The 16,492-nt window shown below is 39.5% G+C and overlaps 2 protein-coding genes and 1 long non-coding RNA gene across 4 annotated transcripts; 2 read left to right on the top strand and 1 right to left on the bottom strand.

The window, feature by feature from the left end:
* Positions 1-544: 544 nt before the first annotated feature.
* LOC124190867 (EGF domain-specific O-linked N-acetylglucosamine transferase-like) lies at positions 545-2,879 on the bottom strand. Its single transcript, XM_046583744.1, has 5 exons — positions 2,163-2,879; positions 1,453-2,087; positions 1,223-1,394; positions 1,021-1,154; positions 545-954 (listed from the first exon to the last, which is right to left on the bottom strand). The coding sequence occupies exons 1-5, from the start codon at positions 2,556-2,558 to the stop codon at positions 678-680; spliced, it is 1,614 nt and encodes a 537-aa protein (XP_046439700.1). The 5' UTR covers positions 2,559-2,879; the 3' UTR covers positions 545-677.
* A 307-nt stretch (positions 2,880-3,186) lies between these two features.
* LOC124190858 (1-phosphatidylinositol 4,5-bisphosphate phosphodiesterase classes I and II-like) lies at positions 3,187-13,226 on the top strand. Its single transcript, XM_046583737.1, has 23 exons — positions 3,187-3,651; positions 3,715-3,792; positions 3,897-4,106; positions 4,612-4,745; positions 4,909-4,996; positions 5,072-5,172; positions 5,230-5,393; positions 5,491-5,637; positions 5,728-5,879; positions 6,044-6,208; positions 9,091-9,355; positions 9,448-9,657; positions 9,731-9,940; positions 10,038-10,192; positions 10,261-10,425; positions 10,500-10,680; positions 10,754-10,881; positions 10,969-11,110; positions 11,175-11,493; positions 11,564-11,693; positions 11,757-11,929; positions 11,994-12,138; positions 12,226-13,226. Exons 1-23 carry the CDS (start codon positions 3,553-3,555, stop codon positions 12,331-12,333), a joined length of 3,669 nt encoding a protein of 1,222 aa, XP_046439693.1. The 5' UTR covers positions 3,187-3,552; the 3' UTR covers positions 12,334-13,226.
* A 677-nt stretch (positions 13,227-13,903) lies between these two features.
* On the top strand, positions 13,904-16,231 carry LOC124190842. Of its 2 annotated transcripts, XR_006873117.1 has the most exons (8): positions 13,904-14,074; positions 14,539-14,588; positions 14,778-14,842; positions 15,025-15,111; positions 15,275-15,337; positions 15,504-15,610; positions 15,776-15,860; positions 16,062-16,231. It is a non-coding gene; the product is annotated as an uncharacterized LOC124190842 (long non-coding RNA). The 2 variants fall into 2 exon arrangements; XR_006873116.1 differs by having other exon boundaries at positions 13,910-14,074; positions 15,776-16,231.
* Positions 16,232-16,492: the final 261 nt, after the last annotated feature.

Genomic DNA, 16,492 nt, shown 5'->3' with positions numbered 1-16,492 from the left:
AATCGGAAAATCAAAATATAGACTTGAGGAAACTATTTTCTAATTGTTGGATCACTCCTATCGGGAAACTCGCGCGCGCAGCAAGGGATCGGCATTTCTTTTCTTTGCCTGATTTTGAATTTTTGATCTGTTCAATTTTTTTCAAATCCCAGAAAATAACTAAAAACCCTCATTAAAGTCTGTAAAAATATCTTATGAATTGCGTAGTTTTATATTTTTAAAGCAATATGAGTCGTAATGCTGAGTGCCTACCATCAGAGCTATAGACTCCGGCCGGAGTCTATAGCTCTGCCATTACCGTTCACTAACTAAATACAAAGCGGCCCAATTAAGACCTAGTGCGCATTCAATGAAGTAGGAGCCTGTACCAGGTCTCCTGGTGGGACAGCTTTGTCTGGAATAGAATTCAAAATTTCCCTATCGGTAGTTATTGAATCGATGACGGTGTAAACCTATTCGTAGGTGATTTCTGATTTGTCTCACAATACAAAACAAAAAAATGAAAAAAAAAAACCCGGCAGACAGAACAACAAATCTTGTTTTTAAATTAACACAATTTTATTGTCACCTTTTTTGTTCTGTTTTTTTTTCGGTATCACATAAGATGTTAATACAATCAGCATCATTAATTAAAAGAGAATGCAACTGAAAATCGATTTAAAAGAAATGTGATGTTATCAAAGCTCGTCTGACGATTTGGAGGGCTGATTTAAGTGACCAAACGTATGGCGATAAGTGGGATGTTGAGAAACATGGTCAGCTGCTGAGTCGACTATGCGAAGAAACTCGTCTGTATCGAACGAGTAGTTGGTAAATTTGGCATGCGGTCCACCATCAGACGGATGGTGGCCTTCGTCTTGGGGCTTCAATTTTTCAGGGTTTGTCCAAGTCTGATAGTGAACGCCGCGAAGACGGGCAAGGTCAGCGTAGCAATGTTCATCTCCACAGTTGTACCTTACGTAACACAACGAATAAATCAATAATCCGAATTTACAATATTTAGATTTGGCACTATCTTACAATTCGAACACAGAGGCCCAATCCGGAAGAAACAATAAATGAGTAAGTCCAGCTCCATGCATTCCAATGAAAATATCTGTATCCTGAATTATGTTTAACTGTTGGCGGAAATCCGTTTCATGAGTGAATTCCACCTATGAAAGAAATTAAGAAAATTGTTCGATATTAGATTGATACATCTATAAGTTTTCAAATAGCCTACCCTTTGGATTGTGTATTGACGGGGACTCGATCTGAGCTTATCGAGCAGTGCTTTTTCGTTGAGAATTCTTCGGTACTGAGTATTACGAGAGAGTAACGTAATTTTGATTCTGGGTAATTCAACCAGATCGATTGCCGTACGTTTCGGAATTTTCAGCCGATGCAAAATGAACCTAATAAGAATTAAAGGTTGATTATAAGCGACCACATTTATATTTATTTAAATCGTACTTTGAAAATGCGTGGAATAATCCGGATTCTTGACAACCCCAGACGACAGGAGTATTGTAGTAAAGTCCAAAGATCATCCGAGGCAGTAGAGGAAAGATAACTTCGCGAAAACAAACTCGTTTTCCTTGGAATGTTCTGAGATTCATAAGGGGATTTTTGGTGAAAACCGACCATGTAATACCAAAATTTGAATGGTAATTGTAGGTCTCCCATATTAGAATGTTGACGTCTCGTGAAAACATTTCGTGGTGCGTTCCGTTTAAGTGTAAGGACGCGTATAGATTAAAGAAATCGCAAAAGTGATGGTACATGTTGACAGTGGCATCAATTTTCATTATGAAAGTTGGCCGGTCGATGAAAACGTCGCAGATTTTCGACTGTTTGTTTACCAAGTCCGGAAGTTCTTGAAAGTGTTGAATTTCTGGAGCCCAAGATTGCAATGGGCTTTGATGTACAGCTTCTGACTGGAGCTTGAAATCATTCAACTTGCATCTACCCCCAATCTGTCCCTTCTTGAGTACATCCATTTTATATCTGAAGGATTCTTTTCTAGATGGTAAATCCCGAAAATCAATATACAAATTGGAACCTCTACAAAACTGGAGGTATTGGCTGCATTCCAGAAATGATTCACCCTAGAAAAGAAGATGCAAAAAGCAAATTTACTTCATATCAAACTTTTACCTAGATGGTTGACTACCAAAACTTACATCCAATCTTGGCTTACACATTACTGTTTTTGATTGGAGTTGCTGTTTAACAAATCCAAAATCTGCTTGATTTATGAATGTCTGCAGCTGTTGGGACTTGGAACTGACCCAACCTTTGTGATCACCAGGGCAATGAGCATTGGAATAGCCCAAATGATCAGGGCAATTTTCCTCATAGCCCCAGCACAATCCAGTTTCTAAAATATGTTGATAAATACAAGATTCACTGTTTCGACACTTTTCTCCCTCATCCTTGAATGTGTTAAGGTATCGCGTTATATGAGAATCGGGTAAGTCGAGTATTTTTGATGACCACTCGCCCACCACTTCCGCCGCCGGAATCAATAATAGGATTATTTGGCTTATAAAAAAAGTTATGCCCACGTCCATCCACATGTCGGACAACGGTAAATGTAAAAGTTCAGTTGGCACCAGTGACTGTGTTTCACTTTAATATTGCATTTGCACAACAAAAAATAAAAATACTGCAGTATCTAATTTTACTGAACTTCCCGGTATTACAACAACACGCATCGTGTCGTCGTCTGCTTTTGACATTAAAATTCGCCGACAGATCAGCCCGGTTCCGGTCGGACACTTATCCCAATTTCCGAATGATATATCAACCTAATATCACAAAAATAATTATATTTAAAATTATCAACCTGCGTGTGCAATTTATATCACGGTCCTTAAATTATTCGTAAAATTAAAATTAAGCTGGTAAATAACGATTCAATTGCGTATCTTACGCACTCTAGTAGCAGTTAATTAAACTACTTGCTGGTTTGATTCGCCTAAGATTTACTTGAGGGATCAGTCTAGCAAAAATTTAATAATCATAGTTGAATATTGTAAAAATATCGTTTACAAATTGGCGAGAAATGGGGAGCATTATCAATTTAAGACTTATCTTATCGGCTAGAAGTTGTTTTCCTTGCCGCTATGCGGTACTAGCTGTAGTGATCGTCGTAGTGGAGCTAGCATAGAGATCTATCTACCGAAGTCCTCATTCCCTCACATCAAGACTTTTTCGGCCTGATGTATCGAGTAGGCCTTGGTTTGTCAGTCTGATAATAATCGACGTCCAGTTAGACGGGCAGAGACCTTTCCTTCTACTTGTGACATGTTGAGCTCCGTTATTTCGGCTGGGCAGGCCAGCTATGAAGTGTCTAGTTGCATTCAATAGAAAATTGCACCATTGCCCAAGATTGTTGTTATTCATCACAGTGCAAGTTATCTTTACATCCAGCCTTAATGGGAGCTCAGTCTTGACTTGGCAAGAGGCAAACATCAACATCATGTTTTTCTGAGAGGGATAGTCCGTTTTTTTTTTTCCGGCAGCTCTAGTGAATTTGGTCTATTTAGTGCAATCTAAGACCAAGGGATAATGGCTGATTCCAAGCCAGGTGTTCATGTGCTGCAACTGAAGCATGTGTCAGTCCCTCCTTCCATGATTGCTGGCGAAAAGTTTGTTAAGTGGGACGAGGTAAATTATTAGGTTTGCAACTTTGAAAGAATTTGTGTATTCATTTTCGTCAATCATTCTTAGGATTCATCATTGGTCACGGCTGTAACACTGAGAGTGGATCCTTATGGCTATTTTCTTTACTGGACAGATCAAAATGAGGTTAACATATATTTCACTTACATATTTTATTTATACATATTGGTTATCTCTAGACATGATAGCATGTTCCTGGCTTAAACTGTATTTTTTCATTCCAAATATAGGAGACTCAAATCTTGGACATGTGCACTATCAGGGACACAAGAACTGGGCATTATGCCAAAGTTCCAAAGGATTCTAAGATGCGTGATCAGGTCACCATGGGAGCCTCACAAGATTCCCTGGAAGATAAAACTTTAACAGTTTCATATGGACCTGATTTTGTCAATGTCTCTTTCTTCAACTTCTGTTCCTCAAAGAAAGAAACTGCCAAGGTATGTAAACAGTTGAATGACCTAATCCTGATGACATAACAGCCTATTCCTCAAAAGAGGGATGCTACTGAAATTCTCATCGAAAACACTGGCACTGAATCGCGATCACTCACAGTGGAATGTGAATGAAAAAAACCGACGACGTGCTTGCTTGCAGTTCACGAATGAACTGACACAATTGCCACTTACTTTAAAGACCAGGAATTGTTTAAAAATTTCTAGTTATTTGTTGAATTCCTGCCAACTGCCAGAATTTTTGTCTGATTGAATAGCATAGTTATTCCATCACACCAACAAATCGAGATGTAGCAAAGAGTTAGTGACATTAAATTCTACTGGCCATCCACTTATAGTAGTAGCTCAAGAAGACTTTTTAAATGCATGTGTGATTTTCTCACCATTATAATTACTTGATCCTCGCAAATCATGACATTTTTTAGCGTTAGTATTTCGTTTATCAGCATACAGCAAACCTTTTTTTGTACCCTTTTGTTTTCACCTTCAGCAATGGACTGATGATTTATTGAAAATGGCCAATAATCTGCTGGCTCTAAATGGCTCCGTGCACTATTTCCTGCGAAAAGCCCATGTCCGGCTTACCCTTCAGGCCGATAAAGGAGGAAAAATTGCCGTGAAAAAGTAATCGATTTTGTGTTTTTATTTTTCCGTCACCAACACAAGCACACACAATTTTGTTTATTTGTAAAATACTATTTCAGTTCTTCTTTTAACTAGCGTTTTTTTTTCTGTCACCTACATGTATTTTATTTGCTGACAACTCTTGTCTGTTTTGTTATGCCAGCATTGTTCGAACTTTTGCCCAGCATAGAGACGACCGACGGCGAGTTGAAAAGGCGTTTATTGAATCTACCGGACTTGCCAGTGGAAAGGTAATTTCAAGTTGTTGAAATGTTGTTTGACAGTCAAAATTACATTGTTGTGCCCCTGTTTCTTACCTTCTTCAGGATGATGCTATTCCTTTGTCACAATTTGGTTTTGACGACTTCTATCGATTCTATAAGAAACTGACAGGAAGACAAGAAGTTGAAAAAATTTTCGAAGAATTGTAAGTGCTTGATATTATGTTGTATGTGGCACGTGATGGCTTACTTGTCGTAAATAGGTTTGGTACCAAGTTGCACATCACCGTCGAACAATTTGTAGAGTTCCTTAACAGCTACCAGCGTGACCCGCGACTCAATGAGATCCTCTACCCATACGCTAACCCTGATCGGGCCAGAGATCTCTTCCAACAGTATGAACCTAATGCTCCAAATGCTCCCAAAGGTAATGTTGTCATAAATTCCATGAAGGAAGACTGCAGTGAATAGTTTACATTCTTCTTGACTGTGGGTTGGTAACTTCGATCCGTCTATCATTCTAGGACTCTTGAGTGCCGAAGGATTTTTGCGCTTCCTAATGAGCGAAGATAATTCGATCGTGTCGGCCGACAAGTTTGATCTCAGTCACGACATGGAACAGCCTCTCTGCCACTATTTCGTCAACTCGTCTCATAACACGTACTTGACTGGTAAGCTAGGCGAATCCTCCCTTTCCACGATGATTGTTTTGTTTTGCCGTGAGCTTTGCAGACATATACATGTACAAATTGGGTTTATAGGTCACCAATTTACTGGGAAATCTTCTGTCGAAATTTACCGACAAACGCTGCTCGGCGGATGTCGCTGTGTCGAGCTTGATTTCTGGAATGGCAAGAACGAAGATCCCATCATTTACCACGGATACACTCTCGTTCCTGAAGTGCCAGCTAAGGTAATATCCGATTTCCTCAGTTATTGAGTTATCCCTTTTTTTTTTTTTGCTTCGAGATTTAATTCTTCATTTAACACACTTTCGTTTTTCGATTGCAAGTTAAGAAAAATATTGAAAGAAAAAACTACATTTATTTTTTGTTCCTTTTTTCATGTTTGAAACAGGACGTCATCGAGGCTATTGCTGAGAGTGCTTTCAAGACGTCCGAATTTCCGGTGGTCCTTTCGTTCGAGAATCATTGCAATCCCAAACAGCAAGCAAAAATTGCGCAATACTGCCGTGAATATTTTGGGGAAATGATGCTCGATCAGGCTTTGGAGAGCCATCCTGTGAGTGAAATTAGATTTTTTTTTAAATTTTTTCTTTCATAGTTATTTAGTTTTGAAATGTTTTTATTTTTCTGGGTTTGCCTATCTGGGTTGTCAGGGGTAATGAATGAAGGTAAGGGGAAAGCGGCAAACCGAATGCGGGTTCGAATTTGTTTTGGTTTTGATTGGTTGATTTGCTTGTTTCTTTTTATTGCGTGGATGTACTATGTGGTTACGGTGAAATTGTGTGGCCTATTTACAGCAAGCAGAACACGTAGGCGGTAAAATTATTAGGTAGATAAGTACCACATCGAAATCTCGATCGGTGAAAAAGAAATCAGGAGGGTCCAACCTTAAAAAAATAAGGAATGTGTTTTATCTCAGTTACACTTCTTTCTCGGGCGATCAATATTGGGCGCGAGAAGCGCTTTTCATAAGCTAGCTCTCCTCTTCGTCTCCGCCTATCATTCCTCTCTCTTCCTTTTCCATCTTCTCTTCATCCTATCCATCTCGTCTCCCGCCTTCCGCCTCTTTTCCTCCCATTCCGCTTTTGACTAGCTTTCCTTGTCGCGTGAATCCCGAATCCTGACGTCATCCGCTCTCTCCTAAGTGACGGAGCGATGGAAATCGCAGGAGAAAAGAGTTAAGAAACGGTAGGTTGAGTATTAAAGGACAGGAAAGGGCTGTAAAAACGAGGCAGAGGTTATTTGTTGAGAAATGACTCAGTCTGTGTAGCGATCGTGTGGCCAACTTGGGGCGGGAGAAAAAGCAAACACAATCGTCTGCCGGGAGCCAATGCAAACAAAACCGGTCCGTATAGACCCCGAATTGGAAACAGCTGTGCGGCGTTCCAACAACTGCTGATACAAGTTCATGTCCAGTTGTCCGTCGCCGGTCGAACAACGAGACTCAGCAAGTTCAATCGAGAGATTGATCTGCCCACTGCGTATTGACAAGAGGAGGGAGGGGGGAGGGGAGAAATAAACTGGGCCTATTTGGTATCAAATCAAAGCGGATATGAAATCGGAAGGGCAGAACGGAATCTAAAGTTTCATCTCGTAGCTCGGTTGTAGGACGTTGGTGGATCAGTTGTTGAATTCCCGATCACACGCCATCGATCGATAAGGTTGCACACGCTTCTCCGTTTGGTACACGCTCCTGGTACCCTCCTAATCTATATATAGCGTTCGCGTGTTTTATTATTCTTTGATTTATTCATTCGTTTGCTGATGCATAAAATAGGTTTCGCATTGAAAACGTTGAGCTCTTTACGTGACTAAAGTTTCCCTGGGTGGCAGCCGAGAGAAGGAAGGCGACAGTTGGGAAAAAATGAAAATTTTCTTCATCATTATCTTGAAGTGCGGGGCTTAGGCGCGCTCTAGTTCTAGTCACTTAATGTCCTTTTGTTTTGTTTGGTCCCATTAATTTTCTTCTGTCTCCTTAGCTAACCTGTTCTTGCGCTTGTCGTGTTACCGTCTCTTCCGCTTGAGATTCATTATACATGCTAATTCGTTTGGAAGGGAGGCGGCTAATGAACGTCGTAATGATATCGGTTTTCCGGATCCTATTTCCAGACATTCGACAACTATTACTGGGCCGTAAGCAAGTCCCGTGGTCCTCACGGCTGATCAAAGCCTGTCAGACTGAAATCCACGATTGCTGCTTCAAGTAATTGGAAGGCTCCCCAGAGCTAGTGATTGGCTCGTAACTGTGCTTCACTTGATAGTCGTTACGGAACGGCAGCAACTTCCTCTTGTCGACTGTTATCCAAGCACCACCTTTTTTTTCCTACGCGACTTTTAGCTCCAGTTCCCTTCGATCTCTTTGTCGTTCGCCATCTTTATCTTTTAATCGATTTTCAGGGGAGAGAGAGAGAGAGAGAGAGAGAAAAGAACCGTGTCTTCTGACAACTGTCGTTTTTCGCTTTGACATCCAGTTGTGGATGTTTGATTTATGCCAAGAACGAGTTTCCCCCTGTTCCGGAGAAATCGATATCAAGACGGAGTGCTTTTCATTGTCAGAGTTTGCTTTGCTATTATTATTAATTCGCCATCGCTCCCTGAGTGAAACGCCATCTGGGAGATTTCTGGAAACTTTCTCTTAGAGTAGTAGTAGAGCCCTGACGAGGTAACAAAAATTGCCTCCGCAATCATTGGCTCTTCTCACGGTTCTTTTGGATCTTAATCCGTCCCTCTCTCTCTCTTTCTATGAGAAAGATAGCATGCGATTCAGCTCTGTTTTGTAAGTGGATGAAACCAAATATCTAGCAGAATTTTAGCCAAAACCTGGAATTATTTCGCGAAACTTGGAATTGTATGCAGTTGAACAATGGACGGTTCTTGGTAAATGCGCAAACATCCGAGTCGAGGCTTTTGAATTGTTGAACATTTAATTATTTGGGTAGCACTATGAGGCAGGATCGAGGGTGAATGGACGCCGTGATTATCAAGTTCCTGGCGGAGGTTTAATGGATCCAAGAAAAGAATGGAAAGATGAGAAATGAATGTCAATTAAAACTCCTGATGGAGTCTAACTTCGCGTCCGCTTGAACCAAATGTACGCTGCAATTAGTACTCGGGCGCCTCCTGATGGGTCGGTAATCGATACGTTAGCGGCTTTGATAGAGCCTGCTCACCCACCCCTGTTTTGATCAATGAAGCTAAAGCTTTCCCATCTTATGTGGGACAATTACGTGATAGCGAGTTTGCCGTCTGGTCTAATCTAAAGCTTAAGAAGTAAAAAGGAGACGTTTGGTTCTCCACTGAAGCGCACTACATTGCAGCCTAGTGGAGTGTAGCGTCGTCTCCAGGCTGTTGGAGAAAAACCACAACCTTGTGTATCGGCCGGCTTAAGAGATGAATTTCATTCTTACTTCCGTTTTTCTCCTTTTGTTACTTTGAAAGCTCGAGCCTGGAGTGCCTCTTCCGTCGCCGGCCCAGCTGAAGCGGAAGATAATCATCAAAAATAAAAAAAAACACCAACATCATCGAACGCTTAAAGACGTCGAGAAAGGGGCGGCAGCGGGCGCCTCGGCTTTGGCCGCCACGATTGGATCTGTCAGTGGCAGCGCTTTGCCACCGCAAGGCAACGGCGAAATCCCCCGACCTCGTCTGGAGAAAGAAGAGAGCAAGGACAGCATCACCGAAGAGGAGGATGCAATCATTCATGGTGATCTTGATAAGAATCGAGAATAGCATCGTCAGGACCGAGTTCACTAACGCTTTGCCTTTTTCTGGTTTCTTTGTCGTTTCCAATTGCAGCCGCCGAAGAAATTGAATTGGGCAGCGAGAGCGACGATGAAGATGAATCATCGACGCTGTCCAATCTGAGCCCGGAGGAAATCAGGCTCCGGGAGAAAGCCCAAAAGGATAAGGGTACAGCTGGAAAGGAAACGGAAGCCGGTGCCGAGATATCAGCTCTGGTCAACTACGTCCAGCCCATCCACTTTCACTCTTTCGAGCATGCTGAACGTATGATATCTGCTTCAAACTTATCTGAGCCGACCACTCGCTCATACAAATTGTTTGCTCTCATTTATTCCAGGCCGTAATCGTAGTTATGAAATGTCGTCGTTTGTCGAAACGCAGTCAACCGCCCTGCTGAAAGAACATCCGATCGAATTCGTCAACTATAACAAACGACAGATCAGCCGCGTTTACCCGCGCGGGACACGCGTCGATTCTTCCAACTTCATGCCACATGTGTTTTGGAACGCTGGTTGCCAGTTAGTGGCCTTGAACTTCCAAACGCTAGGTACCAATGACCGAATAAAAAGCGGATTCACTTTGCTTTGCTACAAATGATGCCGTTTATATTTAACTGAATTTGATATCAATCTTTCTGTACATAGACTTAGCAATGCAGCTCAATTTGGGTATTTTCGAGATGAATGGCCGGACAGGATATCTGTTGAAACCACAGTTTATGCGTAGAATGGATCGCAAGTTCGATCCTTTTGCCGAATCAACAGTCGATGGTATTATTGCCGGAAAAGTATCAGTGCAAGTAAGTTTTCCATAACTTGAAACAAAGAACGAATTATTCACTAAATGTTCAATTTTTATCGTCAATAGGTAATATCGGGTCAGTTTTTGTCTGACAAAAGAGTGTCAACTTATGTGGAAGTCGATATGTTTGGTCTTCCGGCTGATACAGTCAGAAAGCGTTTCCGCACTAAAACCGTATTAAACAATGGCATCAATCCTATTTACGACCAGGAACCTTTCGTTTTCAACAAAGTAAATTTTTCGGATTTTGAACGAAACATCCAATCGTTGTCAAACAAAATTCTAAATTCTGTTTTAATTTTTAGGTAGTTTTGCCGGATTTGGCCTGCCTACGCATCGCTGTTTATGAAGATTCCGGTCGTCTCCTCGGCCATCGAGTGCTTCCAGTGACCGGACTGTGTCCTGGCTACAGGCATTTGGGTTTGCGTAATGACGGAGGACAGCCATTAAATTTGGCAACGCTCTTCGTGAATATTATGGTCAAAGGTTAGAATTTCTCATATTAGATTTTCTCATTCAGAGAATTTTCGACAACTAACCTTTTCTTCGTTTGCAATAGATTACATTCCCGATGGATTGTCAGACTTCGCCAACGCATTGGCAAATCCTATCAAGTACCAGTCTGAATTAGAAAAGCGCTCTAAACAGCTCAGCATTTTAACAGGAGAATTGGAGGATACGCTTGAAGTAATACCCCTCGTTGAATTCCCACCTCTCGCTAATCAGTTCTTTGAAGACGGCCATCTTAATGTCCTTTAACATTTTACATTGCAGTACGAAGTTGATAGCAAATTAACGAGTGAGAAAGATACCGAGGATAAGGATGTGGATACCAAAACCCGCGCGCACCAGCAACCCTCACTCGAAGGGGACACGCCCGTACCCGCTGCACTCAGCGCAGAAAATATTCCTACTAGTAATTTCAGTGAAAAGGCTGAAATTGTCCACTTGATTCTACTTGTTACTATTTAAATTTTCAGAACGCCAAGATTCAACAAAAATGAAAACCAACAGTATTCTTCGACCCGAATTCCGAGATATCTCGGGCTTGGGTCCGTCCAGTCCAGGGCTATCAGATGTGGAATCTGAGTCCGTGGTTGTGGCAGAGACGTTTGAGAAATTGATAGAAAACAAACACGTCAAGAAACAACGCGACAAATTAAACAAGAAATTAGAAGACATACAAAAAGAATTTGAGAAAGAGAAGACTAAACTTGAAGAAGAATTGGGGATAATAACCAAATCCAAAGTCACGAAAACCTCTAGCCGGCTTATTAAACGTATTTCTAGTAAAAATTTGTAAGTGTGATGCTAAAAAAATGTATACTGGATGATAGCTGGAAATTATTTTTTTATTTTTTATTTATAGGAATAAAGAGCCCGCCACTGTGAGGTCGTCTTCTGAAACGGCAGAATGTCTGCTCGCTCAAAGGCTTCCGCCTATTCTGCAGAAATTCAACGAAGAAAAGGCCAATATGAGAAAGCACTATCATGAAATTGTAATTCGCAGTTCCTCTTCTGATTTTTTTTTATTCATTTTCGATTAATTTTTTCTTTGCAAGATTTATACCACATTGGAAAAGTGCATTGCAGCTTCCAAGGAAAAGCAGCTGAAGTTACTGAAGGAACAATACGATTCTCAAGTGGGCGGAGCAACTAAATCTATACATGCACAAGTTAGCCGTGAATTTAAAAGCTTAAATAAACGGCATAAGGATAAAGATGAACTCGATAGGTGAGTTTCCTGGCGCTACTAGTGAAACAGCAAAAACAATTTATTATTTAATGTTTAAAATTAGAATGAAACGTGAAAAGCGAGAAGAAATTGTTCGCAAAGGTGTTGTCGAACACGAGCGATTGGAGCAACAGTTTGAAAAGAAAGAAAAGGAACTACGGCGGCAGTACGAGGAACTTCAAAAACGTTTTGAAGAAGAAAGAATGAAGGTACCTTAAATGTCAATTAATTAACTATTCTTTTGTCTTCTTCTCGCACGGATAGAGCTTGATAAACAAGAATATTTTCAATTTCAGGAGTATATGAGCATCAGTCGAGAGAGTGATCGTTCCACATCTGTTGTTTCTGACGATGTTTTCGATGCTGCAGTACCTTTAGGGCCTGCGTGTAGACCCCACTCCTGAATTTAAAATTCTTTTTGAAAAATTTAGACACACAAAATCCCCATATATTCAATATGTATGTTAAAGTTGATGTTATTTCCGAAATTTCGCTGAAGTACTCCGACATTTCAGAGTTTCTACGTTCCGGACCAAAGGGAAAAAAAATACTACTAATATAACATATTAAAAGCGCCAAATCATCCTGATATATTTTCAGGGTTGCATAATTTGATCGCAAGAGTGCTGTACACTTGCTGGAGTTATTCTAAAGTATTTGGGAGGAGGGAGGGGTTGCAACAACAAACAAACCATCCGTTCGTTCGGATCAGAAAAGTCTTCAAACAAAAAGTCTTCGAAGATACTTACGTACAATGAATTATCATAATTTTGAACATGGTAGCCATGTCTTATCCGGCTTCGCGTTTCCCTGATGGAGAAAATCGATTGTTCTATTTATGTGTTTGTAAGTGATAATTGTAGAAGACAATCTATTCTTAATTTTCTCTTTGGTTTAAAAGTTTTATGCAGTTTAGTCACTTGTTTATATAAGACTTGGCTGTATATTGCGACTCGTCTTGAAATTTGAGTTTAATTGATTGGCGCACAATCAGAAAAGGTGCTTTTGAAGAAAAAGGAAACAGATGTGATTTGTCTATAATTCATAGCCATCTTTCTGTTAATTTTAACGTACATTGAACCGGCCGTTTACCTGCCAAAGAAAAATGATTCAATATTGCAATGATGTAGTGGCTGTCCGTTGGTAGCTGGTCGCGATTGTTCCTGCTTAAATTGTTAATTACTCTTATTCGATTGTATTTCAACATCACCTCATTCAATTATAATCCATTTACTTTTCCTCCTATTATTTTTTTTTGTATTGGTGTTTCAAAAAATACATGGACTTGTATCATCAACAAAGAGAATTCTTGTATTATTTTCTGGCCGGACAAATCACGGATTTTTTGTAAATTTATGACTACCGAATCATACCGATTCCATGTCTGATCAAACTTTCGCACAAAAAATTTTAATGTGGGTTTTTATTTTCCGACATCTCTGATAAATACTTAGAAAAATGCGACAAAAAATATTGTCCAAGGATTATTATTAGTAGTTTTCGAGTGTTGTGTGTTTTTGGTTTTCATTCTTCCGGGATTTCCGAACTCGATATCATTCATTATCAAGTGAATTGATGACTCGTTATCAGCTCTCTTGATTGTTGTAATGAGTTCTTCATATTTCTTCACAAGTTCAAAATGTTTTTGTCTAAGCTGTAAGTTATTATCAGGTTTACACTTTACAGCTACTAAGCTAATTGCCTAGTACGGACACTTGTCACATGTGGCGCTGTGGAAAAAAACCTAAATTTGCACTAACTAGCTTCTGATCTTGATTTCTCTGGCCATTTTCATTTCTCTTCTGTTCTCTTGCCAGAAAAATGAAAAAGTGTAAAACTATATGTAAATTGCTATTAAAATTTTAAATTTAATGTCATATGTCTTATCCAAGATTTCAAAACTTAATAATTTTTTTATTTCGTTCAAAAGTAAAATGAACTAGTGAGTTTTTTAATGATAACTTTCGGTTTGGCAACATCAACATCCGCCAAAGCCACGTCAAGCCAAAACCTATTTAAATGTCAGTTCCTCGTATCAATTTGGTCATTCTCTACAGACATGCATTGCACAGTTGCTGCATTTTCGAAGAGTCAGCCCGACTAACAATTCTGGGCCACGAGGTGGACCAACTGAAGAAGCATGAAGTAAGTACGGAATCTTTGGCAATTAAGATAAACTGGAGAATCTCTTGTTGGTGTGTAATTGTGTATACTGCTAGTTGTTCAATTCAAAGTGGGGAATCTCCCCAAATCTTTGCAAATAGCTTCTACATTAAGGAAAAATGCATTGTTCCTGTTTTGTAATTCTGAAAACTTCCTATGAATCTTTAACACTGAAAATTTGTCATCTAGATCGCTACATTAGAATGGCGAGATGAGACTTGAGGCATCCCAGATTCCATAAAATTCTAGTTTGGATACACAGTGATGGCTCAAAAGCAATGAAATATTACTATCTTTATGGTTTCTTTAGATTATTGTGATGATTAACACAGACCTGTTCTGATCACTTTGAGGACAGATTGTTTCATATCTGAATTTGTCAAAATCAAATCATGAAAACATCCAGTATATAGTGCTAGTAATGTTAATTTCAAGTTTTTCTGTAGGTGTGTGCATGTCTTCTGATGGACTAAATTTGACAGATTTCACAGTTCAGGTAATCAAGTAAAATACTTAAAGTGAACACATTTCCAGTGATGATCATTCTTTCTGATGTGCACAATGTTGCTTTCTGAAGTCAATCAAAATATTAGACATGCATGACTCTGAGGAAAGATATTTCTTTGTATTGAATGAAGTCTTGACTCCTATTTATCCATGTGCTTTGAAACCTTCATTCATTTAGGTGCCAAGAACTAAGAATAAGAGGTTGCTTTGGAGTTTCCTGTGCATCTTCTGTATGATATGAAGGTATGTTTTGTACTCATTCAAGCAGGGTTCTTTGTTGATTTAAAGTGATGACATAAGATTTCTGTGTCCAGGCCAATGATCATTTATGATATAAACTATTTTGGTGACTACTGATTTTTGTATATTGGAAAGACTATTAGCCATCTTCTGCACAATATTAACTGTTTCTATTTGGGTGTTAGGTTGTTTTTGGGTAATAGCCTGCTGGACTTCAACCCACAGGAGCTGCTGGACCAACAGCCTAGGATGTTGCTGCTGCAAATATTCTGGTATGTATAGTTACAATTTATTCGTCGATTTACCCATGACGATATATTTCCAGAGATACAATGTTGGTACAAACTGATTTATTGAGACTGAGGAAACTACACTAGACAAAATACGAGGACTTTTGTGTAACGGGTTTTAAGCGATGTTTTAACTTTTTTTCAGTCGGCCGTGCATCTCTAGTACTACTGCTACTGCCAAATTGCAAGCGATATCGTCTTTTTAAAGGTAATGCGATTCAACTATAGATATTGAAATCACAAATGAATGATGCATACCATTAGTATTTTGAAGATTCTAATGATAGTTTAATTTTCGTCACTACCACTGATAAAATAACTTTAAAAATTTTTTATTATATCTGGAATTGCTATTAACGGTCTTCCTCTTGCAGGCTAGAAACAGGATGGCTCAGTGATTCAACTCTCGGTCTTCTGGAATCCCCTTTATCCTTAGCAGGTCGTACCTAGCTGTCGTGACATGGTTGACGTTAACGATCAGGTAATTATCAGAATAGTATGAGTTAAGAAGTTAAAATGATGGAATGTATAACTTTCTGACATCTCTTCTGAGTTCATCATTGAAGATATCTATACAGCTGAATACCTGAATAAACTAATGTAGTTATGGAGTGAGGCTTAGATAATAGTTCAAAAAAATTTTTAGTTTCAGCCTTTCAGGTCATTACTTCGCAGCTTCATCTGTCACTACCTTACAGCGTACGATGCATATACGTGTGGAATGTTTTCAGGTTGGTAGAAGTTTGTTGGTATACCCCACTAATTAAGCCGATTGATTAAGTCCATAACTGGCTATTCTTTGGTATACGGTGGGAACAGTAAATGCTATTCCGTGTAAGGTCTTCTACCCAATTGCTTGGTGGGATATCTAAGGGTTGAATCAGCCATATATTATAATAAGTTAATTGTTGTATTCGTATTCTTGCTTTCAGTTGTTAGGAGACTGCTATTCTTCCGTGGAACGTTGTCCGAGTCGGTGTCTAGCTCATTCTTGGATATCCTTTCATTGTTGAAATTAAAATTTTGAAGTTACATAATTCATCAGTTTATTTTTTGCATGAAAACTTTGTTTCTCAAATACAAATTTCAGTGAGTTTCTAAAGGCTGTGTCGTTGATTTTTATTAACTCTTCAGTCTGATGGGTTGTATGACTATTCAGAAACATTTGGTCTGTTGCATGAAGTCGATTGTGAGTTTCAGTGGTCGTTCGTTTTGATCGCTCTTTAAGACCTTTAGGCAAATGGAAATGACACCTCCCTTGCCTAATCTAAAAGGAGTTAGAAGACAAATGAAAACGAAAGTAAAAGAACATTTTTAATACTTCATTGTACCTTACCAATTATATTAGATGACCAGTTCCTAG

The sequence above is a fragment of the Daphnia pulex genome, chromosome 1, assembly GCF_021134715.1.
Source record: "Daphnia pulex isolate KAP4 chromosome 1, ASM2113471v1".
Taxonomy (NCBI): domain Eukaryota; kingdom Metazoa; phylum Arthropoda; class Branchiopoda; order Diplostraca; family Daphniidae; genus Daphnia; species Daphnia pulex.
The sequence above is the reverse complement of the archived record's forward strand: the minus strand, read 5'-3'. Positions and strand labels throughout refer to the sequence as shown.

Excerpts from the sequence above, each read along its gene's own strand:
- LOC124190858 (XM_046583737.1), top strand. The coding sequence starts at position 3,553 with ATGGCTGATTCCAAGCCAGGTGTTCATGTGCTGCAACTGAAGCATGTG. Across the intron at positions 5,880-6,043 it reads TTCCTGAAGTGCCAGCTAAG|GACGTCATCGAGGCTATTGC; the intron begins GTAATATCCGAT and ends TGTTTGAAACAG. Across the intron at positions 11,111-11,174 it reads CGCAGAAAATATTCCTACTA|AACGCCAAGATTCAACAAAA; the intron begins GTAATTTCAGTG and ends TTAAATTTTCAG.
- LOC124190867 (XM_046583744.1), bottom strand. The coding sequence starts at position 2,558 with ATGTGGATGGACGTGGGCATAACTTTTTTTATAAGCCAAATAATCCTA. Across the intron at positions 1,395-1,452 it reads TTATTCCACGCATTTTCAAA|GTTCATTTTGCATCGGCTGA; the intron begins GTACGATTTAAA and ends AATTCTTATTAG. Across the intron at positions 955-1,020 it reads TGGGCCTCTGTGTTCGAATT|GTACAACTGTGGAGATGAAC; the intron begins GTAAGATAGTGC and ends GTGTTACGTAAG.